The sequence below is a fragment of the Heterodontus francisci genome, chromosome 1, assembly GCF_036365525.1.
Source record: "Heterodontus francisci isolate sHetFra1 chromosome 1, sHetFra1.hap1, whole genome shotgun sequence".
NCBI lineage: Eukaryota > Metazoa > Chordata > Chondrichthyes > Heterodontiformes > Heterodontidae > Heterodontus > Heterodontus francisci.
Window position 1 is genome coordinate 138,071,663 of NC_090371.1, and position 25,499 is coordinate 138,097,161.

Genomic DNA, 25,499 nt, shown 5'->3' on the forward strand with positions numbered 1-25,499 from the left:
TGGTAGATTGCTTTTTGTAGTGCCTTAAACCAAGTTGTTTTTGTTTCAGAATGAAGACCATTCTCAGCAACCAGATTGTTGACATTCCTGACAGCGGTAGAGTTATCTTCTAACTTTTTTGTCAGAGTTTTATCATCGCTTATTGTATCTTGTGTTGTAACTAGTGTTGTCTCCTTTTTGCAGTTGATGTCACTTTGAAAGGCCGTACTGTCATTGTAAAGGGGCCTCGAGGAACATTGCGCAGGGAATTTAACCACATCAACCTGGAACTCAGTCTTCTTGGCATCAAGAAAAAGAAGGTAGGAAGTTTGTGTTTATCATTATATTCTAGACAACATTTCTAGCAAATATTTATTGGTCATGTTGTTTTGCAAGACATGAGTGAAACTTTGGTACATCTGCTTCAGTGTCAGCTTGGTTCATTAGTTGCATGCTGTCCTGAATAAGAAGCATTTGCAAGATTTTGAGCATATATGCTAGTGTGACAGTTCTGTACTGAGGGCCAGCTGCACTGGTGCTACTGACTTTCCGATGAGAAGTTAAAACGATGCCTTGTCAGTCTGTTCAGGTTGAGTGGAATATCCCACAGCAAGAGCAAGTAGTTCTGGTGTCTAGCAAGTTTACGTCCTTCACTCTACCATGAAAACAAATTAACTGGTCATTCCTCTTACTGTTGTTAGTAGGACCTTGCTGTGTGTAGGACCTTTCTGTGTGCAATTTGGCTACAGCGTTGACCTTAAATGTCCCTATACTTCAGTAATTAAAGGAAGAACTTGCATTTATGTAGTGCCTTTCATGTTCATGGGATATCTTCAAACACCCAATCTTAAGTGCAGACAGTCAGTCAGGATAAATGGGTCCTTTTCTGGTTGGCAAGATGTAACTAGTGGAATGCCGCAGGGTTCGGTCCTCGGGGCTCCAACCATTTATAATCTATATTAATGACTTGGATGCAGGGATAGAAGGTACTATAGCCAAATTTGCAGATGACTCTTAAATAGGTGGGATAGTAAGTTGCAATATAGAAATAAATTTACAAATGGATATGGATAGGTTAGGTGAATGGACCAAAATTTGGCAGATGGAGTTTAATGTGGATAAGTGTGCGGTTATCCATTTTGGTTGGAAGAATAGAAAGGCAAATTATTATCTAAATGGAGAGAAACTTCAGAGTGCTTCAGTGTAGAGGGATCTGGGTGTCCTCATGCATGAATCGCATAAAACTAGTATGCAGATGCAGCAGGTAATAAGGAAGACAGATGGAATTTTGGCATTTATTGCAAATGGAATAGACTATAAAAGTAGGGAAGTGTTGCTGTAACTGTACAAGGCATTAGTGAGACCGTGCATGGAGTATTGCATACAATATTGGTCCAGAAATGCTGGAATCACTCAGCAGGTCTGGCAGCATCTGTGGAAAGAGAAGCAGAGTTAACGTTTCGGGTCAGTGACCCTTCTTCGGAACTGACAAATATTAGAAAAGTCACAGTTCCCCACCCCCACCTCACTTGTTTATAATCTGTGACTTTTCTAATATTTGTCAGTTCCGAAGAAGGGTCACTGACCCGAAACGTTAACTCTGCTTCTCTTTCCACAGATGCTGCCAGACCTGCTGAGTGATTCCAGCATTTCTTGTTTTTGTTTCAGATTTCCAGCATCCGCAGTATTTTGCTTTTATACAATATTGGTCCCCTTACTTGAGGAGGGATGTAGTTACATTGGAGGCAGTTCAGAGGAGGTTCACTAGATTGATTCCAGAGATGAGGGGTTTGTCTTATGAAGAGAGATTGAGCAGTTTAGGCCTTTACTCTTTGGAGTTTAGAAGAATGAGAGGAGATCTAATTGAGGTATATAAGATGATTAAGGGGATTGACAAAGTAGACGTAGAGAGGATGTTTCCTCTGATGGGGCAATCTAGAATGAGAGATCATAGTTTTAGGATAAGGGGTAGTAGATTTAAAACAGAGATGAGGAGAAATTACTTCTCTCAAAGGGTCGTGAATCTGTGGAATTCACTACCCCAGAGTGCGGTGGATGCTGGGACATTGAGTAAATTTAAGGATGAGATAGATAGATTATTAATTAGTAATGGGTTGAAGGGTTATAGAGAACGGGCAGGAAAGTGGAGTTGAGACTGTTCTTGTTTTATTGGCTAGATCTTAAAGGTGAAGTTAGGCTAAGGATGCAATGACCTATCTCTTAAAATTTACAATCATGCAGACCCCCACCTGCCAAGAATGAAGCATATTAATTTTGTCATATGAGCATTGATTTTAAACTGTTGCTGGAGGAAGAAATGACTTGAGATCACCAGACCATTGACTGGAGGATGTTTGCATGCTAAGAGACGGTGCTTGTGGAGACAAAGCATGATCCAATTAATTCAAATGGATTTTGATCACCAGACATTGAAGGTGTAAGGAAGCGCATTCCAGGGACTGCTAAGTTGATACAATCCACAATTGCAGGAGAGGTAAAGCCAGTTAGTCACATGACTGACCTGCTGGTCAACTTGGAGTTGAATTGTGCCACACAGGAACAGATTTTGAGTTTGCAACTGAAGCTGGAACAAGGAAGCTTCTCTCCTCCTGGCTGTCTCTTTCGCTTTCTCCCAAGCCACGGAAGACACATAAACCTCAAGAGAGAAAAGACTCCGACGTCGAAACAAGTTGAAGTGTGCAGCGGGCCCCAACAAATTGCAGGATTTACCAGCAACCAAAGACTCCACATCAAACTCGAAGGACAGTAAATAGAAACCCATCTATTGCCTCAAACTTTTTCCCATTTTATCTTTTCTACTTATTCTGTCTCTAACTGTGTGTGTGTTTATCGCGTATGCATGCTAGCATGGCCGTGCCGCATATTTGTAGTCGTTAACTGGATTAGAGTTTAAGATTAATAAGCTTCCACCTTTATTGTTTAAATATAAGGGAACTTGTCTGATTTTCTTTACCTTACAATTGGAGCAGTGAACAAGGATTCGCTGAGGCGGAGCTAAAAATAGTGTTTCTAAAATAAAGCCCCATCTGGTTAAACCAGGCAAAGGCTGAGAGTGAACACCTAGATTCCTCCTCACCTGGTCGTAACAGACATTTTGGGGCTAGTGACCTGGATTTGACCCACAGACAAACGAGAAATTGGAAGTGGGAAGTCAAATTGATCCCAAACAGAGAAAATTTCAATACAGGTTTTCTTGTGGTTGTGTGTGCTAGAATACTAACATGTCTGCGACTGAAGTTAGTAACTCCCCAAGCCAGGATGAAGTAACTTGGGATAAGTTAAAAGCACTGTCTAGGAGCAGTTGAGGAAAGTGGCTGAGCAGTGTGGGATCACTGTCCGTGCCTAGGCTAGAAAGTCAGAACTCTTAAAACTAGTGGCCAACCATTTTTCCCCTGAATCTGAAGAAGCAGAAACAGGGTTAGAAGTGGATTCCGACAGGGTATTGTTATCAAAGATACAATTGGAACAGAGGAAACCTGAATTTGAGGAAAGAGAAAAAGAGAGGAGAGAAAGCAAGAAAGAGAGACAAGAGAAAAAACCTTCCAGAAAGAATGTGAAGAAAGAGCTCAGACGATTTGGGCGGGCTACAGAGTAACCCCAGTGAAAGCATAGCCAATATTTTATTTATTTAGAGATACAGCACTGAAACATGCCCTTTGGCCCACCGAGTCTGTGCCGACCATCAACCACCCATTTATACTAATCCTACATTAATCCCATATTCCTACCACATCCCCACCACTCTCCTACAACCTATCGACACAAGGGACAATTTACAATGGCCAATTTGCCTATCAACCTGCAAGTCTTTGGCTGTGGGAGGAAACCAGAGCCCCCGGCGGAAACCCACGCGGTCACAGGGAGAACTTGCAAACTCCGCACAGGCAGTACCCAGAATTGAACCCGGGTCGCTGGAGCTGTGAGGCTGCAGTGCTAACCACTGTGCCGCCCTTGCGGCATAATTCAGGGCTGGGCACAGGATTATTAAAACTTTCCCAACTGATGCCAAAATTCAATGAGTGAGACGTGGAAGTGTTTTTTGTGTCTTTTGAAAAACTGCCGAGGCAGTTAAAATGGCCAGCTGAGTATTGGACCTTGCTGATATAGAGCAAATTAGTAGGAAAAGATTGAGGTTTATTCCATGTTGCCAGATGAGAGTTCATCAAATTATGAACTGATGAAAAATGCTATCCTCTGGCCATATGAGTTAGTACCGGAAGCCTATTGCTAAAAGTTTAGAACCCTCGAGAAGCAAGCTGATCAAACTTACCTGAAGTTTCAGTGAAGCAAGCAGCTGGCTTTTGACCAGTGGCTGAGGGTTCTTAAAGTACAGCTCAACTATGAGAATCTCAAAAGTAATTTTGTTAGAGGAATTTAAAAACACTCTCCCACTCTCCTTAAAGACCCATGTAGAGGAAGAGAAGGGTTATAGAGCCCGGCAGGCAGCAGTCCTGTTGGATTAGTTTGCTCTCATTTTAAGTCAGTTTCCCAGGGGAAAACCTTTCCTAATCACCCCCACAAATCCGAAAAGTCCAAAGGGTGGGAAGCTGATCGAGGCCCAAGCAGTCCTGGGAGGGAAAGAAAAGCAGGAGACATGGGGCTCTCCTCCAGCCAAAAAGGAAGGTGCTGTAAGAAGGAGTGAGACTCAGAGACCTGTGTGCTTTCATTGTAATAAAGCAGGGCATTTAAGAGCTGACTGCTGGAAACTAAAGGGAACACCTGTAGGCTTAATCAGGGCCCACCTGCTCAGTGAAGAAGGGACCTTGATGGAAAGCACAGCAGAATAAGCTATGACTTTAATTGCAGTAAGAGTGAGACCCAGGAAGCTTAATGCTGCAAGTGCAGGAAAATTTAATAGGATTCCTGAAGGTTATCAGGGTTTTGTGTCTGAAGGGAGAGTAACCCTTAAGTTGTCGAGCAAGGGAGCCGTGGTTTACTCAAGAAGTTGAAGCGCTTGTCAAGAGGAAGAGGGCGGCTTATGTTAGGATGAGACGTGAAGGCTCAGTTAGGGCGCTTGAGAGTTACAAGCTAGCCAGGAAGGATCTAAAGGGAGGGCTAAGAAGAGCAAGGAGAGGACACGAGAAGTCATTGGCGGATAGGATCAAAGAAAACCCTAAGGCTTTCTATAGGTATATCAGGAATAAACGAATGATAAGAGTTAGAACAGGGCCAATCAAGGATAGTAGTGGGAAGTTGTGTGCGGAATCAGAGGAGATAGGGGAAGCGTTAAATGAATATTTTTCGTCAGTATTTACAGTAGAGAAAGAAAATGTTGCCGAGGAGATTACTGAGATACAGCCTACTAGGCTAGATGGGATTGAGATTCACAAGGAGGAGGTGTTAGCAATTTTGGAAAGTGTGAAAATAGATAAGTCCCCTGGGCCAGATGGGATTTATCCTAGGATTCTCTGGGAAGCCAGGGAGGAGATTGCAGAGCCGTTGTTGTTGATCTTTAAGTCGTCATTGTCGACAGGAGTAGTGCCGGAGGACTGGAGGATAGCAAATGTTGTCCCCTTGTTCAAGAAGGGGAGTAGAGACAGCCCTGGTAATTATAGACCTGTGAGCCTTACTTCGGTTGTGGGTAAAATGTTGGAAAAGGTTATAAGAGACAGGATTTATAATCATCTTGAAAAGAATAAGTTCATTTGCGATAGTCAGCACGGTTTTGTGAAAGGTAGGTCGTGCCTCACAAACCTTATTGAGTTTTTCGAGAAGGTGACCAAACAGGTGGATGAGGGTAAAGCCGTGGATGTGGTGTATATGGATTTCAGTAAGGCGTTTGATAAGGTTCCCCACGGTAGGCTATTGCAGAAAATACGCAAGTATGGGGTTGAAGGTGATTTAGAGCTTTGGATCAGAAATTGGCTAGCTGAAAGAAGACAGAGGGTGGTGGTTGATGGCAAATGTTCATCCTGGAGTTTAGTTACTAGTGGTGTACCGCAAGGTTCTGTTTTGGGGCCACTGCTGTTTGTCATTTTTATAAACGACCTGGATGAGGGTGTAGAAGGGTGGGTTAGTAAATTTGCGGATGACACGAAGGTCGGTGGAGTTGTGGATAGTGTCGAAGGGTGTTGTAGGGTACAGAGGGACATAGATAGGCTGCAGAGCTGGGCTGAGAGATGGCAAATGGAGTTTAATGCGGAGAAGTGTGAGGTGATTCACTTTGGAAGGAGTAACAGCAATGCAGAGTACTGGGCTAATGGGAAGATTCTTGGTAGTGTAGATGAGCAGAGAGATCTTGGTATCCAGGTACATAAATCCCTGAAAGTTGCTACCCAGGTTAATAGGGCTGTTAAGAAGGCATATGGTGTGTTAGCCTTTATTAGTAGGGGGATCGAGTTTCAGAGCCACGGGGTCATGATGCAGCTGTACAAAACTCTGGTGAGGCCGCACCTGGAGTATTGCGTGCAGTTCTGGTCACCGCATTATAGGAAGGATGTTGAAGCTTTGGAAAGGGTGCAGAGGAGATTTACTAGGATGTTGCCTGGTATGGAAGGAAGGTCTTACGAGGAAAGGCTGAGGGACTTGGGGTTGTTTTCGTTAGAGAGAAGGAGGAGGAGAGGTGACTTAATAGAGACATACAAGATAATCAGAGGGTTAGATAGGGTGGATAGTGAGAGTCTTTTTCCTCGGATGAGGATGGCAAACACGAGGGGACATAGCTTTAAGTTGAGGGGTGAAAGATATAGGACAGATGTCAGAGGTAGTTTCTTTACGCAGAGAGTAGTAGGGGCGTGGAACGCCCTGCCTGCAACAGTAGTAGACTCGCCAACTTTAAGGGCATTTAAGTGGTCATTGGATAGACATATGGATGTAAATGGAATAGTGTAGGTCAGATGATCGGCGCAACATCGAGGGCCGAAGGGCCTGTACTGCGCTGTAATATTCTAAAAACCCCATACCATACCCCTCAAGTGGGGCAAGCAAGCCCATAGTAATTCTCAGGGACAGAGGGGCCACTAGATCCCTTTTACTGGGAGAAGGCCTGACCTTCCCCCCCCCCCCCCCCCCACCCCCCGAGAGTGTAGTGAACACCAGAATGGTGGTGAATGGCATTGGAGGGCAGTGTCTGTCTGTACCTTTACACTGGGTGCACTTGGAGTGCAACCTACTTTCAGCACCGGTGAGCGTAGGGATTATCCCTATTTTGCCTGTGGACAGGGTTGACCTGCTCCAAGGTAGGGACGAAGATGGTAGTTTCCCCAGTAGTGAGAGACCACAGGAGGCCAGAGACAGGGCAGTGACAGGAGACTGTCCCCTGCAGTTTCCCTGAATATGTAATGAATCAGGCTATGATCAAACCAGCTCCCCCAGAGGATATTGAATTGGCACTGCAGGCAAATGACCATGAGGTCTGTCTGCCCAAGACTTTCTTTGGAAAGTTAGAAGACACGGGGAATGAATGAAATGGATCTTCCCTAGCTGAGGCTCAGCGAGCTGACCCAGTACTGAAAGAGTTAGCACAGGTTACCCAGTCAGAAATTGAAGCAGAGGGAGTCCCTGATTGCTACTATTTAAAGAATGAAGTACTGATGAGGGAATGGAGTTCTTTTCACAGACCTGAGAGCAAGGAGTGGACAGTGGTTCACTAGTTTGTGGTGCCGCAGTGGTACCGGAGAGAAGTATTAAGAATGGCCCATGAGATTGCAGTGGCAGTACATTTTGATATACGAGAAATGAAAGCCTGCATAAGTCAGCAGTTTGACTGGCCAAAACTCCACAGAGATTTGGTGAAGTACTGTAGGAGTTGCCACATGTGCCAAGTTGAGGGGAAACCCCAACCTACAGTGAAATCTGCAGCCCTGAGTCCTGTATCGGTGTTTGGAGGCCCCTCCCGCAGAGGGCTGGTGAACTGCAAGGGACCCTTGCTGAGAACAAAAAGGGACAGGCAGGCACAAGGCTGGCAATAGGTTAGAAAGCAACGGGGGAAAAGGGACCAAGAGGGCAGGTTAAAGGAAGTCAGGGAGAAATCCCAACTGGAAACCCCAACTGTCCAGTTAGTCAACCCAGAAGTATTTGAAAAGCTAAACCCCATATCCTCCTATGTAAATGCAGACATTGGAAGCACCCACCAGAGTGGCTTTCAGCATTTACAGGAACCTGCAGAGGCAAAGAAAGTCCTCAAGAGGCAGAGAAACAGTGAAGGTGATGCCTCATCTAGTTGAAGTGCTGCAGGAGAGTGCAGCAGAATCTGGACAATTACCTGTAAGCAGGAGTGTACCAGAGGACAAAGGGAAGATTAGCAAAGAATTCTCCCCCACAGTCAGGAAAAAAAGGAATCAGCCATCCCCCTAAGGTGAAAAGCCTCTGCATGACTCACCGAAGCACTGAAAGAGAGTTCAGAGTGGAGCCATCCACTGCCGCCGCCCCTGAGCAGAACTCCAACCTGGGGCTAATTAAATCTAACCCTCCTCCTGCAGACCTCAACAAGAACAGAGATCCTAAGCAGTCATGGAAATGTACAAACTGATTTAAAAAACGTACCCCAAAAACCACCTGTTTATTGGGATGCCAAAATGGGCCGTTTAAAGCAGCACTGCTACCAAGAAAAGACAGGCTGTAACAATTGTTAGGGGTCTGAATGAATGAGAGATGCATCTATGCTTTCCTGCTCTCTCGTCTCTTTTAATGAAATGCTCTTTTTAAAAAAAAAAGTCGCATTTCATTTCACTTTGTATGGAGGTGTCATGCAGACCCTCACCTGCATAGAATGAGGCATACTAATACTGTTGCTGGAGGAAGAAATGACTTGATAAAGAGATCATCAGTCATTTGACTGGTGGACATATGCTTACTAAGAGACAGTGCTTGTGGAGACAAAGCACTATTCCCTGCTCCAATTAACCCAAATGGATTTTGATCACCAGACATAGAAGGTGTAAGGAAGCGCATTCCAGGGACTGCTAAGACGATACAATCCACAAACGCAGGAGAGGTAAAGCCAGTTAGTCACATGACTGACCTGCTGGCCAACTTGGAGTTGAATTGTGCCACACAGAAAGGAACAGATTTTGTGTTTGCAACTGAAGCTGGAACATGGAAGCCTCTCTCCTCCTGGCCATCTTTCTCACTTTCTCCCAAGCCACTGGTGCCATGGAAGACATATAAACCTCGAGAGAAAAGACTCCGACATCGAAACAAGTTGAAGCGTGCATTAGGCCCCAACAAATTGCACTATTTCCCGGCAACCAAAGACTCCACATCAAACTCAAAGGATAGTAAATAGAAATGCATCTGTTGCCTCAAACTTTCCCCTTTTATTCATTTCTACTTTTTCTGTCTCTGTGTTTATTGCGTATGCATGCTAGTGTGGTCACGTCGCATATTCGTAGTTGTTAACTGGATTAGAGTTTAAGATGAATAAGCTTCCACCTTTCTTGTTTAAATCTAAGGAAACCTGTCTGATTTCTTTGCCTTACAATTGGAGCAGTGAACAAGGATTCATTGAAGGGGGAACTAAAAACACGGTGTTTTAAAAATTAAACCCTGTTACGGTTAAACCAGGCAAAGGCTGAGAGGGAACCCCTAGACCCCTTCTCACCAGATCGTAACAATACTCATGAGAAAATTTAATTTAATTATGTGTATTTCCCCCCTCTTGGGGACCCATTGCTTTAGTTTGCTGCTGCTGCTTCTGAATTTAATGGTTGTAGATTTCCTGGTGTCTCAGGTCAATCTCAGGCTGATCCAGTGCGCTAAAAATAATGGACCCACTGTGGGAAAGGTGTCCTTGTAACTTTCCTGTCATTCAAGCGACAAATCATGATGCTGAAGATGTGCCAAAACATAGTTTTTTGGGTGGTAGTTTGAGATGGTTATTTTGGGCAACCCTGACCCTTTAACTCTGCCAATGCTGCCATTTTGGAATTGACAGGTTGCCAGACTATCTCTGTATTTTGATAATACGAATGCTTCCTGGCCTCCAAATACTGCATCAGCTGAAGGGTACATCTTCAGTGTTTCTCTGAAGCCTGCAACGTGGAGATGAGGTAACAGGCATTACTACTGTTCTGTGGGGCAGAATTGTTAACTGCACTCTACTTCTGTAGAAATATAGCTAAGATTGTGATTCGTGAATGATGGAAGCATCAACATTATAGTTCAGTATCTACATTACAGTCAGTGGCAGAATGCTCTGTCATTATGGCCCTATACTTGTAACATTTGATGTATTAAAAGCAAGCTGATGACTGGTGTATCTAAAGCCCATAAACCTAGTAATTGCTCCCAATATGTTCTCTACACTGCTGAAACTTTCAACTGCAGTACAGTATGTTGAAAATAGTTAATATCCATAACTTGTGTTTACTGTGTCATTGGTAACATTGTTGCCTTTTGTTACCAAGCTTCGAGTTGACAAATGGTGGGGTAACAGAAAAGAGCTGGCTACGGTGCGGACAATCTGCAGTCACGTACAGAACATGATCAAGGGCGTCACAGTAGTAAGTAACTTAAGTGGGTGAACTTGATTGTTTTATGCTTGCTCAACATGCCTTTTAAAGTTTTTCTGTTGTACTGAAAATCAGACCTTGCTGGCATATAATTTCATGGACACTAGGTGTTCATCAGTATTGTGCCCAAATGAGAACTCGTATGGTAGTCTTGGCCCCGAGTGTCAAGTTTTTGTCCACGTTGGCATGACTGCCTAACCAAATGTATCCACTGGTGTACTCTCAGCAATTGTTGCTGCCAGCTGATTAGGAATGTACTCTTTGTTTACTTCCTTTTCCATAGCCCAGACACTAGCACTGTTTCAGCTGTTGGCTAGCTTAACAACAACCTGGAGTCCTCATATCTGTGGTTTAGATGTTTCCTTAACCAACTGAATTGCCAGGGATGCGAGTCATTGTTGGGCTTTATGATCCTGAATGCATCATTTATCCCACAGCTTAAATAAAAACAGAAAATGCTGGAAATACTCAGCTAATCTGGCAGCATCTGTGAGGAGAGAAAGTTAATGTTTCAGATCAATCATCCAGCATCTGCAGTATTTTGCTCTGATAAAATGAAACTTTAACTTCTGTGCAATACTAATATGGCACATTTTCTATAGCTTCCCCAAGTTTGGAGCATCCTTGATATCATGGTTAAAAGGTCTTTCAGTAAAACCAATGTTCCATTTTAAATTCTGACAAGCAATTAATTTAGGTTCTATTCTCTTTTACTCCCTGAGGGGCATTGGCTAATCACAAGCCATTTAATTTCAACATTGGGATAAAAGTCTGAAATATAACTCTTTGACTTTTTTTTGTCCATTCTCCAAAATTAGGGTTTCCGTTACAAGATGAGATCAGTGTATGCTCATTTCCCCATTAATGTGGTTGTTCAGGAGACAGGATCTCTAGTAGAAATCCGTAACTTCCTGGGAGAAAAGTATATTCGTAGAGTCCGTATGAAGCCAGGTGAGTGAAGAACCTGTTGCTTTAATTTCTGCATGTATTATGGAGAAAAAACCCCATTGTAATGGCCTTGTTCTTTCTCCTTGCATCAGGTGTTTCATGTATAGTTTCCCAGGCCCAGAAAGACGAGCTTGTCCTTGAGGGAAATGACATTGAGCTGGTATCCAACTCTGGTTAGTATGCTACAGTCAACTTGGGCTGCCTGGCTGTTGGAAATATATGGAGTAAAATTGGAAGTATATTGTTGACTGACTCATCACCTGCATTTTATAAGCTTTAACTTGGAAGAACATGCAAAATGTGCTTAATTTTTCATGGATACATGCAGTCTATAGCAGTGAGGATTTGTAAAGTGAAAAGGAGTACTTGAATTAAAAGCTAACTCAAGTTATGTTTTACCTCCATTTTTATTAAATTGATTTGTAGTGTTGGCATCTAATGGCCTGTCCCTTCATGAACTCATCCCTATTTATCATGTCAGTTCAAACATTTTTCAAAATTCATTTTGGTTTACTGGACAACTTGCCTTCATTTCTAAAGTATGCAATTGGACCATAATGCTTTCCTAAGCGGCCTAGTTTCTAAAATTTTCATGACCAGTTATCTTGCTTGGCATAATTTCCTTTCCATAGTTAAGGTCATCAGCAACACATGGGGTTTTCCAAAGGAGTCTAATCAGTGCAAGATCCCATTTCTAGCAGCCCTCGTCTTTCTATTATGTATTGTATTATCTCTCTCTGCCATAATATCCTTCAAAAAGAAAGCTCCATTGTGGGAGATGAAATTGAAACGGGCCCTTCAGCACCAAAAAAACCCGAACATTATGGCTATGCGAAATCTCTTTGTTGCTGATTGATCTGCTATTTTGTATCTTTTAGTTGTGCATAACTCCCGTTTGAATTGTGCTGGCTGCTGAGCTCTTCCAGATATTTTTCCAATAGATCTTCCTCATTTTCTTCAGTGTGTTTAAACATAATTTCAGTTGCTATCTCTTGTCCTTCCAAGTGAGAAAGTTGTGTGTTTAATATACTCCAGTCCTCTCATCTCCAGAATCGAGTGAACAATTAAAATTATTTTATGTCAGTGATTTCTATTCCTACTTCCTAGAAAACTTGTCGAGCTGGAACCTGTAGGTATAAGTATGATGCTTTCCCCTTTATACAATGCAGGTAAGATTTGTGAGGAGCGCTTACAGAACAAGTCATTTATGAAATGTCCTGGATTTTGACTGCTGTAAAATTAGTGTACTGCTTTAATCATGACTTGAAATATCATGTATTTGGTGATGCTTGGTGATCTGAACAGTTGCTGTAGTCTTCTTTCTGGTCTCTGGTTGTGGCCTTTAGCTGCCTCAGGTGTTTATACTTGTGTCTTCAAATAGCTTTGATTATGAATCAATTTTCTTTCAGAATTTGCAATTTCCTGATACCATTCCAAGGTGGTCATATTAGGTTATTCTCTGGGGAAATTCTAGGTCCCTTAAATTCTCTTCTCTATCCCATAATTGGTGTTTACTGCAAATTTTACATGTCCTCAAGAACGTTAACAATGTGTGAGCTATCTGCATTACCCAGAGAAACATCTGATTATTGCTATTTCTTGTACATCCTATTTCTCCCCTCATTTTCCCATGTCATTTCACCAGCTCATTTGAACAGTCTAGTGCCAGATATAGTTTCTCTTACCATGCCATAACTTTTTTTTACATGATTTGGTTTCACCCTTTGCATTAGACAGTAATTCCCACTTGATGTACTCCTGCACTGCCAACTCTTGTGCTGATAGATATGGCAGTGATGCAGGGTTGCTCACTGGCTTCTGTTTTGTTAGGGTCTGTCTCTCTCTCCTTCACCAAGCATATGGATGATGCTGGAATTTGAATTCTTGATGTGATGAGCCAAAACTTCTATACATGACAGCTTGCTCCCTCTCTTTAAAGCTTTTTTCGTCTGGGTGTCCTGTTCAGCAAAATTGTGAAAATCCTAAGCAGATTTTAATTTTGCTTCTTCAACCGAATTGATTTTAAAATTGCTTGGTTGGCTTAACCCTTGAGTTGTTGACTTGAGTATGCACCCAATGTTTCTAATTGGCAACTTAAGGGTTACGTGCTGCTGCAATATGGTTTGCCTTGTCTTTAGTTTTCCTTTTTCTCCCTTTCAGCTCCTATTTGCATGATGCCTCTTTTTGGTTAATTTTCCTGCATGGATTATTTATCTTCTAGCTGCCCTGATTCAACAGGCAACAACAGTCAAAAACAAGGATATCCGAAAGTTCTTGGATGGTATTTACGTCTCTGAGAAGGGTGCAGTTGTTGAGACCACAGCATAGACATAATGGATTAAAGGTTAGAAAGTGCCATGTGTCTTCTCCGTTAGAGCAGACGTGCACCGTGTTACATGAAGGGGAAACTTCCTCATCTTGAGAACAAATGATGTGGCGATGCAGAGGGTTTTTGTTCAAAGGAATTGTGTAATGTCAAATCTTTAAAGTTCAGTAAAAAGCAAGGTGATGTAAGAGGATGAAGAGTTGAGCAGGCAGTTTCATTGAATTCTTGTCATCTCGAAAGTCTGCTTTTAACCTGTTAACTGAATTGATTAGGCAGTAGAGATACCAACATGAAGTCTTGAAATTTGCTGCTTGTTTTTTTCCCACACCAGGATTTTTGGTCAAGCAGACAAATGAAGAGCAGCCTTTCAAACCTGAAGTGAAACTGATGTTTTTCTTGTCTTGCTTAATCTTTGTTAGCTGAAAGGTTCTGCTTTCCAGACCATCCAATCTTTCTGACTAAGGTGGAGAATAGCTTGAAGCAGAACAGACCCTTTACAAAACCTTTTTGAAAATTCTTAGTGAGAATTTCAGTAAGATAAGTGACGTTTTTAAAAAGCTAGATTTTCTTCTGCCTCCTTTTCTAATGGTTTGGACTCTAGAAGGAGCTGTTCCATGGATGCTGTAAGTCCTTCGCCCATTGCCCAAATGCCCCTCCTTCATGGTAAGCCAAGATGGAAGGATACATTGAAGAATAATCTGAAGGGGGGGGGGGGGGGGGTAACTTTTTAAAAAAAGGTTAGTTCCCTTAAGATAATTGAGAATCCTGATTTACAGTTAAATGTCCATGATCATCTTCCCCTCGGCACCAAAAGCCTTTTTATGGCAAGCTATAGCACAGAAGCCTCTCCGTCTGGTGAGCTATGACATTGTCAAAGGCTTTGTGGCTAGAGAATATCATACCCAAGCCCAATCCGCTCCTCATTTATGTATCCTTGCAACTTGTGCCCAAGAACAAAAACCTTCTTTGACTTGCTATGACCCCTTCTAATTTGCCACGGAGCACAAATTAAACCTTCTAATTTGTATATTGAAGCCATTTAGCGGGAGCTGGAAAGAGGCTCTGTAAATGATAACTGGTGGCAATTAAATATTGGCTTAATCCACGAATCTAGCCTTGTAAATGTGCTAATAAGCCAGTAATTTAATGTTTTAGTTGTAGAAGCAAATTTTTCAGCTGAGAAACTATTTTTCAGTAGCAGTGCTTGACCTTACTTTTGTGCTACTTACCAGAAGTATAAGCAGCATGTTAACTGTGTTTTCCTTCTGCAGTATGATTAAATACACACCTTTTCAAGATGGGGTGTTGTAAAAATACTGAAGTTAAAGCTTGACCTTGTTTTATCTGTGATGAGCTTAGACACTTGTGTACTAACTTATAGTTTGTATTGTCTTCAGCTGCTCTTATTCAGCAAGCAACAACAGTGAAAAAGAAGGATATTCGTAAATTCCTGGATGGCATCTATGTGAGCGAAAAGACCACTGTTATCCCACAGTTCACTGAATAACACTCGGCTCTTTCGGATACTCAACTCTTTCAGATAATAACAGTTGAATAAATTTTATGGACTGAAGATGGTCTTGTCATTTTATTTTCTTGGTCTCCAGCTGCTTATCTGATTTAAATCTTTGAACAGCATTCCATCTACTTGACTAGGATTTTACTGCAGCCGAATTGGATTGAATGATTGCGATGAGACTGAAGGTATCTTAACCCTAACCAAGGTTACCTCCAACCTCCCTACTTAGTCCTGACGACCAAACACTTTTACTCTGCAACTGAGGAGGGTGGTAGTGGTAGCAGAAGTAACTATGCCTCACCCAACTTCCTCACATAGACTCTCAAACTTATTCAACACCTCCTTTTGGCCTGTTAACTTGCAGTGTCATTGTTTCCCCTCCACTTTTAATGCTTTTCTCCCCAGATTTTCACAAGGTCCCTTATATATTCATATCTGTTGAACTGCAAGCATGTACACGTTGCAGGTGCTCAATGTGGAGAACAACAGGAGGCCTGAGAGTGCAGCGCAGAGAGAGCACTGAGAGCAAATCAAATAAAAACAAGGAGTGATGTCACAGGGCAGCATGCAGATGATTGGACTCTCCAAACAACTAGAGGGAAGGAGTGTGTACCTGACGGAGTTTAGGGGCAAAGCAGCAGAGTGGACTGAGCATGTGTTGGAGCAAGGTGAAAAAAAATTTTCAAGTGATAGCACAAGGGAAGGTGTTAATTGGTGAGTTTTATATAAGTCTTCATTTCTGTTTAGTTAGTCGAATACATAGCAGAACTTCAGGCCACAAAGTACTTGTGTTACATTTGGGAACTCCATTGCTTCTCTGGGTTTATGAGCTTGAACAGCAGCTGGCATCCCTGCTATGCACCCATGAGGTTGAGAGCTATGGGGATAGCACGTTTCTGGATGTGGTCACCCTGTAGCTATTGGGTGTGCAGGCAGAGGGGGATTGGGTGACCATAAAACAGTCAAAAGCAATCAGGCAGGTAGAGCAGAAGTCTGCTGCGTGCATCTCTTAACTGGTATTCAGTTCTGAAACTGGGGAGGGTGATGGTTCATCTGTGGAGTGTAGCCAAAAGAAAAGTCCATGGCACCATGGGTGAATCAGCAGTATAGGGGGACAGGAGGAAGATTGGGATACTGATTGGGAATCCTGTAGTTGGGGAACGTAGGCATTTCTGCTGATGCGAATTCAGGATGGTATGTTGCCTCCCAGGTGCCAGGGTCAAGGATGTCAGAGTGGCTGCAGAACACTCTTGTGGAGAGGAAGAAAGAGAAGGGTGAACAGCCAGAGATTGGTACTGATATGCACAAAGTCATGGTAGAAAGAGGGATGAGTCCCTGCACGCAGATTTTAGTGAGCTAGGAAGGAGACTAGCAAGAAGGATCTCGAAGGTAGCAATTTCCAGATTATTCCCAGTGCCACATGCTAATAAGTATAGAAAAATTATAGAGCAGATGAATGTGTGGCTAGGAAGATGGTGCAGGAGGGAGGGTTTGAGATTATTGGGACCTGTTCTAGGGGAGGCAGAACCTATACCAGCTGGACAGGTTGCGCCTCCACAGAGCTGGGATCAATGTTCTCATGAGGTGGTTGGTACATTTAAACTAACTTGGCAGGGCAGTGGGAACCAGGATGTAGCATTAGAAAGGCGAAACAAGATGCACAAATGATTGGAAGAGACAGAGAACTAGAGTAACTTGGGTATTGGGTGGGGTCAATAAGAGGGGATGCAATAGGTCTAAATTAGGTTTTATAGTACATGTATATAAATGCACAAAGCACGAGATGAAGTTGCAGATAACCACATAGGAATATAATGGAGTCCTGGTTCAAAAATGGGCAGAACTTGGTCGAAAATATTTCCAGATGCAAGGTTTTCAGTAAAGAAAGGAGGGATGCAAGTAAGGAGAATATTACAGGGCTGGAGATGATAGAAGCAGGGGTAGGCCATTCGGTCTTTTGAGTCTGCTCCGCCATTCATTATGATCATGGTTGATCATCCAACTCTAGCCTGTTTCTACTTTTGCCCCATACCCTTTGATCCCTTTAGACCCAAGAGCTATATCTAACTCATTGAAAACATACAATGTTTTGGCCTCAACTGCTTTCTGTGGTAGCGAATTCCACAGGCTCACCACTCTTTGGGTGAAGAAATTTCTCCTCAGTCCTGAAAGGTTTACCCTGTATCCTTAAGAGTCTGACCCCTGGTTCTGGACTCCCCCACCAGCAGCAACATCCTTCCTGTATCTACCCTGTCAACTCCTGTTAGAATTTTATAGGTTTCTATGAGATCCCCCCTCACTCTTCTGAACTCCAGCGAATATAATCCGAACCGACTCAATCTATCCTCATACGTCAGTCCTGCCACCCCAGGAATCAGTCTGGTAAACCTTCACTGCGCTCCCTCTATCGCAAGGACATCCTTCCTCACATGAGGAGACCAAAACTGCACACAATATTCCAGGTGTGGCCTCACCAAGGCCCTGTATAATTGCAGCAAGACATCCCTGCTTCTGTACTCGAATCCTCGCTATCAAGGCCAACATACCATTTGCCTTTTTTACCGCCTGTTGCACCAGCATGCTTACCTTCAGTGACTGGTGTATGAGAACACCCGGGTGTCGCTGCATATTCCCCTCTCTCAATTTATAGCTGTTCAGATAATCTGCCTTCCTGTTTTTGCTACCAAAGTGGATAACCTCACATTTATCCACATTATACTGCATCTGCCATGCATTAGCCCACTCACTCGACTTGTCCAAATCTCCCTGAGGCCTCTCTATTACATTTAGTTCCCTCATCTAAATCATTAATATATATTGTGAATAGCTAGGGTCCTAACACCGATCCTTGTGGTACCCCACTCGTCACTGTCTGCCATTCGGAAAAAGACCCATTTATTCCTACTCTTCGTTTCCTGTCTGCCAACCAATTTTCTATCCATCGCAATACACTACCCCCAATCCCATGCACTTTAATTTTACATGCTAATCTCTTATGTGGGACTTTGTCGAAAGTTCAAATAAACCACATCCACTGGCTCCCCCTCATCAACTCTACTAGTTACATCCTCGAAGAATTCTAGTCTATTTGTCAAGCATGATTTCCCTTTCATAAAATCATGCTGACTCTGCCCGATTCTACCATTGTTCTCTAAGCGCTCTGCTATAAAATCTTTGATAATGGACTCTAGAATTTTCCCCACGACTGACGTCAGGCTGACTGGTCTATAATTCCCTGCTTTCTCTCTACCTCCCTTTTTAAATAGTGGGATTACATTAGCTACCCTCCAATCTGTAGGAACTGTTCCAGAATCTATAGAACCTTGGAAGGTGACCACCAATGCATCCACTATTTCTAGGGCCACTTCCTTAAATACTCTGGGATGCATACCATCAGGCCCTGGACCTTCAATCCCATCAATTTCCCCAACACCATTTCTCTACTAATACTGATTTCTTTCAGTTCTTCTCTCTCGCTAAGCCCAGTGTTCCCCAGCATTTCTGGTATGATATTTGTGTCCTCCTTTGTGAAGACAGAACCAAAGTATGCATTTAGTTGGTCAGCCATTTCTTTATTCCCCATAATAAATTCCTCTGTTTCTGACTGTAAGGGACCTACATTTGTCTTCACCAGTCTTTTTCTCCTCATACCTATAGAAACTTTTACAGTCAGTTTTTATGTTCCCCACAAGTACTCTATTTTCCCCTCCTTAATCAATCCCTTGGTCCTCCTTTGCTGAATTCTAAACTGCTCCCAATCCTCAGGTCTGTTGTATTTCCTGGCAAATATATATGCCTCTTCCTTGGATCTAATGCTATCTCTAATTTCCCTTGTCAGCCATGGTTTGGCTACCTTTTCCGTTTTACTTTTGCGCCAGACAGGGATAAACAATTGTTGCAGTTCATCCATGTGCTCTTTAAATGTTTGCCATTGCCTATCCACCGTCATCCCTTTACGTAATGTTTCCCAATCCATCATGGCCAACTCATGCCTCATACCTTCGTAGTTTCCTTTAATAAGATTCAGGACCATAGTCTCAGAATCAACTACGTCACTCTCCATCTTGATGAAGAATTCTGTCATATTATGGTCACTCGTCCCCAAGGGGTCTCGCACCATTAGATTGTCAATTATTCCCCTCTCATTATACAATACCCAGTCTAGGATGGGCTGTTCTCTAGTTGATTCCTCAATGTATTGGTCCAGAAAACCTTCCCGTATACACTCCAAGAATTCCTCCTCTATGGTATTGTGACTAATTTGATTTGCCCAATCTATATGCAGATTAAAGTCACCCATAATTACAGATGCTCCTTCATCGCATGCATCTCTAGTTTCCTGTTTAATGCCATTCCCAACATCACCACTACAGTTTGGGGGTCTATATACAACCCCCACTAGCGTTTTTTGCCCCTTAGTGTTTCTCAGCTCTACCCATACAGATTCCACATTGTCAGAGATAATATCTTTCCTCACTATTGTGTAAATTTCCTCTTTAACCAGCAATGCAACCCCACCGCCTTTTGCTTTTTGTCTGTCCTTCCTAAATACTGTATATCCCTGGATTTCCAATCCCTGGTCACCTTGCAGCCATGTCTCTGTAATCCTGACTATATCATACCCGTTTACATCTATTTGTGCAATTAATTCATCCACTTTATTGTGAATGTTCTGCGCGTTAAGGCACAAAACCTTAAGGCTTGTCTTTTTAACATTTCTTGTCCCATTCCCACTGTTTTTCACTGTGGCCCTGTTTGATTCTAGCCATTGATTTATCTGCCTATCACTTTTCTTATTCCCCTTACTGTCTTTTGTTCTTGTCCTTGATCTCCCCTCCTCTGACTCCTTGCAAAGGTTCCCATCTCCTTGCCATTTTAGTTTAAACCCTCCCCAACCACTCTAGCAAATACTCTCCTTAGGACATCAGTCTCGGTCCTGCCCAGGTGTAACACGTCCAGTTTGTACTGGTCCCACCTCCCCCAGAACCGGTCCCAGTGCCCCAGGAATCTACAACCCTCCCCCTCACACCATCTCTGCAGCCACGTATTCATCCGATATATCCTGCTATTTCTACTCTGACTAGCACGTGGCACTGGTAGTAATCCTGAGATCACTACCTTTGAGGTCCTACTTTTCAATTTACTTCCTAGCTCCCTATATTCTGCTTTTGGGACCTCATCCTTTTTTTTTACCTATGTCGTTTGTACCAATGTGTACCACGACCACTGGCTGTTCACCCTCCCCCTTCAGAATGTCCTGTAACCACTCTGAGACATCCTTGACCCTCGCACCAGGGAGGCAACATACCATCCTGGAGTCTCTTTTGCGGCCACAGAAACGCCTATCTATTCCCCTTACAATTGAATCCCCTAAAACTATTGCATTTTCACACTTTTTACTTCTCCCCTGTGCAGCAGAGCCAACCGTGGTGTAACGAATTGGGCTGTTGCTGCTTTCCCCTGATAGGCCATTCTCCCCAACAGTATCCAAAGCAGTTTTGCAGGGGAATAGCCACAGGAGATTCCTGAACTGCCTGCCCAGTCCTCTTGCTCTGCCTGGTGATCACCCATTCCCCTCCTGCCTGTGGGGTCTGAGCCTGCAGTGTGACCACCTCAGTGTACGTGCTATCCACGATACTCTCCGCCTCGTGGATGCTTCACAATGTCCCCAGCTGCCGCTCCAGCTCCGAAACTCGGGCTTCCAGGAACTGCAGCTGGACACATTTCCTGCACACATGCTGGTCCCGGGCACTGGAAATGTTCCCGACTTCCGACATGGAGCCCGAGGAGCACACCACGGCTTTGAGCTCTCTTGCCATGACTTAACCCTTTAAATTAAATTAAACCTAGTGGAAGATCTTAATGTCCAATAATATCAGTTACTCTAGGGCCCTTCTTCCCTGGTCCTCGTTACTACAGAACTCCCTAAAAAAAAACACTACTTACTATATTTGAAATGAACTTTAAAATTGAAACTTTTAAACTTTTCTTACCTGAGATACTAAACCAGCTATTTAGAGCTACTCCTTAACAGCAGTGGGGTCATCTAATGGGGTCAAGGACAGAATCCACTTGCTTAGAATTTAAAAAAAAATAAAGGTAGCATTACATTACTGGATGTATTCTATAGGATATTAACTAGTGAGAGCAAATTTGCTGGACAACTGGGTGAAAAAATTGAGTAGTGATAATGGGGCTTTACTATCCCAGTCTATATTAGGATAATTAATGTGGGGGATGGGTGGTGAAAAGAGTTTTTAAAGTATGTTCAGGAGAATTTTCTTGATCAGTATATTTCCAGCCCAATGAGGAAGGGGTCATTGCAGGTTCTGGGCAATGAGGTGAATCAAATGTCAGGGGAACATTAAGGAACAATGATTATAGTATAAGGTTTAGGTTGGTTATGGAAAAGCACATGGAGCAATCCTGGGAAAGATACTTAATTGGAGGCGTGTTGACTCCAGTGGGGTGAGAACAGATCTGGCCCAGGTAAATTTGAATTAAAAATTGGCAGGTAAAACTAGTGGAACAATGGGCTGCCTTTAAAGAGGAGATAGTTTGGGGTAGAGTTGAGGTACATTTCCTCAAGGGGGAAAGGTAGAACAAGCAAAGAGATGGGGAGTGAGGTGAAGCAGAAAAATAATGTGTATGACATGTCAGGTTGATAATACAAATGAGAACCAGGCTGAATATAGAAACAGAAAATGGGAGCAGGAGTAGGCCCCTTGGGCCTGCTCTGCCATTCAAAAAAGTTTGTGGCTGATCTTCTAATTCAGTACCCTGTTCCCACTTTCTCCCATTATCCCTTGATTCTTTTGGCATTAAAAAATATATCTGTCTCCTTCTTGAATATATTTAATGACTTGGCCTCCACTGCCTTCTGCGGTAGAGAATTCCACAAGTTCACCACCCTCTGAGTGAAGAAATTTCTCCTCTTCTCGGTTCTAAATGGCATATCCCGTATCCTGAGACTGACCCCTGGTTCTGGACTCCCCCACCATCGGGAACATCCTCCCTGCATCTAGCCTGTCTAGCCCTGTTAGAATTTCAGGTTTCTATGAGATCCCCTCTCATTCTTCTAAACTCGAGTGCATATAGGCCTAATCGACCCAATCTCTCCTTCTACGTCAATGCTGCCATCCCAGGAATTAGCCTAGTAAATCTTCTTTGCACTCCCTCCATGGCAAGAACATCCTTCCTCAGATAAGGAGACCAGAATTGCACACAATACTCCAGATGTGCTCTCACCAAGGCCCTGTATAACTGCAGTAAGACATCCTTGCTCCTGTACTCGAATCCTCTTGCAGTGAAGGCCAACATACCATTCGCCTTTCTAATTGCTTGCTGCACCTGAATGCTTGCTTTCAGCAACTGGTGTACAAGGAAACCCAGGTCTTGTTGCACCTCCCCCTTTCCCAATCTCTCACCATTCAGATAATCTGCCTTTTTGTTTATACAACCTAAGTGGATAACCTCACATTTATCCACATTATACTGCATCTGCCATGCATTTTCCCACTCACCCAACTTGTCCAAATCACATTGGAGCCGCTTTGCATCCTCCTCACAGCTCACATTTCTACCCCACCCCCAGCTTTGTGTCGTCTGCAAACTTGGAAATGTTACATATAGTTCCCTCACCCAATTCATTAATATATATTGTGAACAACTGGGGCCCAAGCACTGATCCCTGCGGTAACCCACTAGTCACTGCCTGCCACCTGGAAAAAGACCCGTTTATTCCTACTCTCTGTTTCCTGTCTGCCAACCAATTCTCAATCCATGCCAGTATATTGCCCCCAATCCCATGTGCTTTAATTTTGCACATTAACCTCTTATGTGGGACCTTATCAAAAGCCTTCTAAAAATCCAAATACACCACATCCACTGGTTCTCCCTTATCTATTCTACTAGTTACATCCTCAAAAAATTCCAGTAGATTTGTTGAGCATGATTTCCCTTTCATAAATCCGTGCTGACTTTGCCCAATCCCATTTATGCTTTCCAGGTGTTCTGCTATCACATCCTTTATAATAGACTCTAGCATTTTCCCCACTACTGATGTAAGGCTAATTGGTCTGTAGTTCCCTGTTTTTTCTCCCTCCTTTTTTAAATAGTGGGGTTACATTTGCCACCCTCCAATCTGTAGGAACTGCTCCAGAGTCTATAGAATTTTGGAAGATGGCCACCAATGCATCCACTATTTCCAGGGCCACTTCCTTTAGTACTCTGGGATGTAGATCATCAGGCCCTGGGGATTTGTCAGCCTTTAACCCCATTAATTTCCCGAGCACTATTTTTTACTTATACTGATTTCCTTCAGTTCCTCCCTCTCATTAGACCTTTGATTCCCTAACATTTCTGGGAGGTTATTTGTGTCCTCCTTTGTGAAGACAGAACCAAAGTATGTGTTTTAATTGTTCTGCCATTTCTTTGTTCCCCATTATAATATCCCTCGTTTCTAACTGTAAGGGACCTACATTTGTCTTCACTAATCTTTTTCTTTTCACATATTTATAGAAGCTTTTACAGTCAGTTTTTATGTTCCCCGCAAGTTTACTCTCATACTCTATTTTCCCCGGCTTAATCAACCTCTTTATCCTCTTTTGCTGAATTCTAAACTGCTCCCAATCCTCAGATTTGCTGCTTTTTCTGGTAATTTTATATGCCTCCTCTTTGGATCTAATACTATCCCTAATTTCTTTTGTTAGCCACGGTTGAGCCACCTTTCTGGTTTTATTTTTGGCCAGACAGGAATGAATAATTGTTGTAATTCATGCACACATTCTTTAAATATTATCCATTGCCTATCCACTGTCAACCCTTTCAGTAAAGTTCCCCAATCTACCATAGACAACTTGTGCCTCATACCTTCATAGTTTCCTTAATTTAGATTCAGGGCCCTAGTTTCGGATAGAAAGTTCAGGGAAGTGAAAAAATAAATTGAGGCAAAGAGAGGATGAGAGACTGGGAGCTAATATAAAAGGGAATCCAAATGTCTTCTATAACCATACAGATAATAAAAGGCTCGCAAGAGGAGGGATGAGGCCAATTAGGTACCAAAAATGGGGTTTGCACATTTCTGCAGGGGACATAACTGACACTGAATAATTTGCTTATGTCTTTACCATGGAAGAAGATGCTGCCCAAGTCATAGTGAAAGAGGAGGTAGTTGAGACACTGGATGGGCTAAAAATTGATAGAGGAGGTATTGGAAAGGCTGGCTACTTTTAATTACAGGACTGTATGGGATGCATCAGAGGGAAGTAAGGGAGGAAGTTGAGAAGTTATTGGCCATAATCTTTCAATCCTCTTTAGATAGAGGGATGGTGCCAGAGTACTGGAGAATTGCAAATGTTATGCCCTTGTTCAAAAGGATAAACCCAGGAACCCAGGCCAGTCAGTTTAACCTCAGTGGTGGGAAAGCTTTTAGAAATGATAATCTGGGACAAAATTAACAGTTACTTGGACAAGTGTGATAAAATGAGGAAAGCCAGCATGGATTTGTTAAAGGCAAATCATGTTTAACTAACTTGAGTTTTTTGATGGGGTAATTTAGAGGGTTGATGAAGGTACTGCAGTTGATATGGCATATCTAGACTTGCAAAATGTATTTCTTAAAAGTGCTGCATAATAGGCCTCCAGCAAAATTGAAGCACATGGAATAAAAGGGACAGTGGCAGCCCGAAGTAGGCTGAGTGACAGGAAATGGAGTAGTGGTGAGCGGTTCTTTTTCAGACTGGAGGAAGGTATACAGTGGGGATCCCCAGGGATCAGTACTAGAACGCTGCTTTTCTTGATCTATATTAATGATCAGGACTTGGGTGTGCATGGCACAATTTCAAAATTTGCAGATGACACAAAACTTAGAAGTATTGTGAACTGTGAAGAGGATATCGATAGACTTCAAGAGAACATAAATAGGCTGGTGGAATAGGCAAGTGTGGCAGATGTGGCATTTGATACAGTGCCACACAACAGACTTGTGAGCTCATGGAATAAAAAGGATGGTAACAACATGGATATGGAATTGGCTGAGTCACAGGAAACAGAGTAGTGATTAATAGATGTTTTTTGGGCTGGAGGAAGGTTTGTGGTAGAGTTCCCCAGGGGGTCAGTGTTGGGACCCTTGCCTTTCCTAATATATATTAATGACCTAGACCTTGGTGTACAAGGCACAATTTCAAAGTTTGCAGATGATACGGAACTTGGAAATTTGTGAACTGACGAGGATAGTGTAGAACTCCAAAAGGAC

General features: G+C 42.8%; 1 protein-coding gene across 2 annotated transcripts; it reads left to right on the top strand.

Moving 5' to 3' along the window:
• Positions 1-15,298, top strand: rpl9 (ribosomal protein L9). 2 transcript variants are annotated; one of them, XM_068036638.1, is made up of 7 exons: positions 1-96; positions 184-299; positions 10,347-10,442; positions 11,270-11,402; positions 11,492-11,572; positions 13,621-13,743; positions 15,123-15,298. In XM_068036638.1, exons 1-6 carry the CDS (start codon positions 51-53, stop codon positions 13,725-13,727), a joined length of 579 nt encoding a protein of 192 aa, XP_067892739.1. In that variant the 5' UTR covers positions 1-50; the 3' UTR covers positions 13,728-13,743; positions 15,123-15,298. The 2 variants fall into 2 exon arrangements, with proteins under 2 accessions (XP_067892739.1, XP_067892729.1); XM_068036628.1 differs by lacking the exon at positions 13,621-13,743.
• Positions 15,299-25,499: the final 10,201 nt, after the last annotated feature.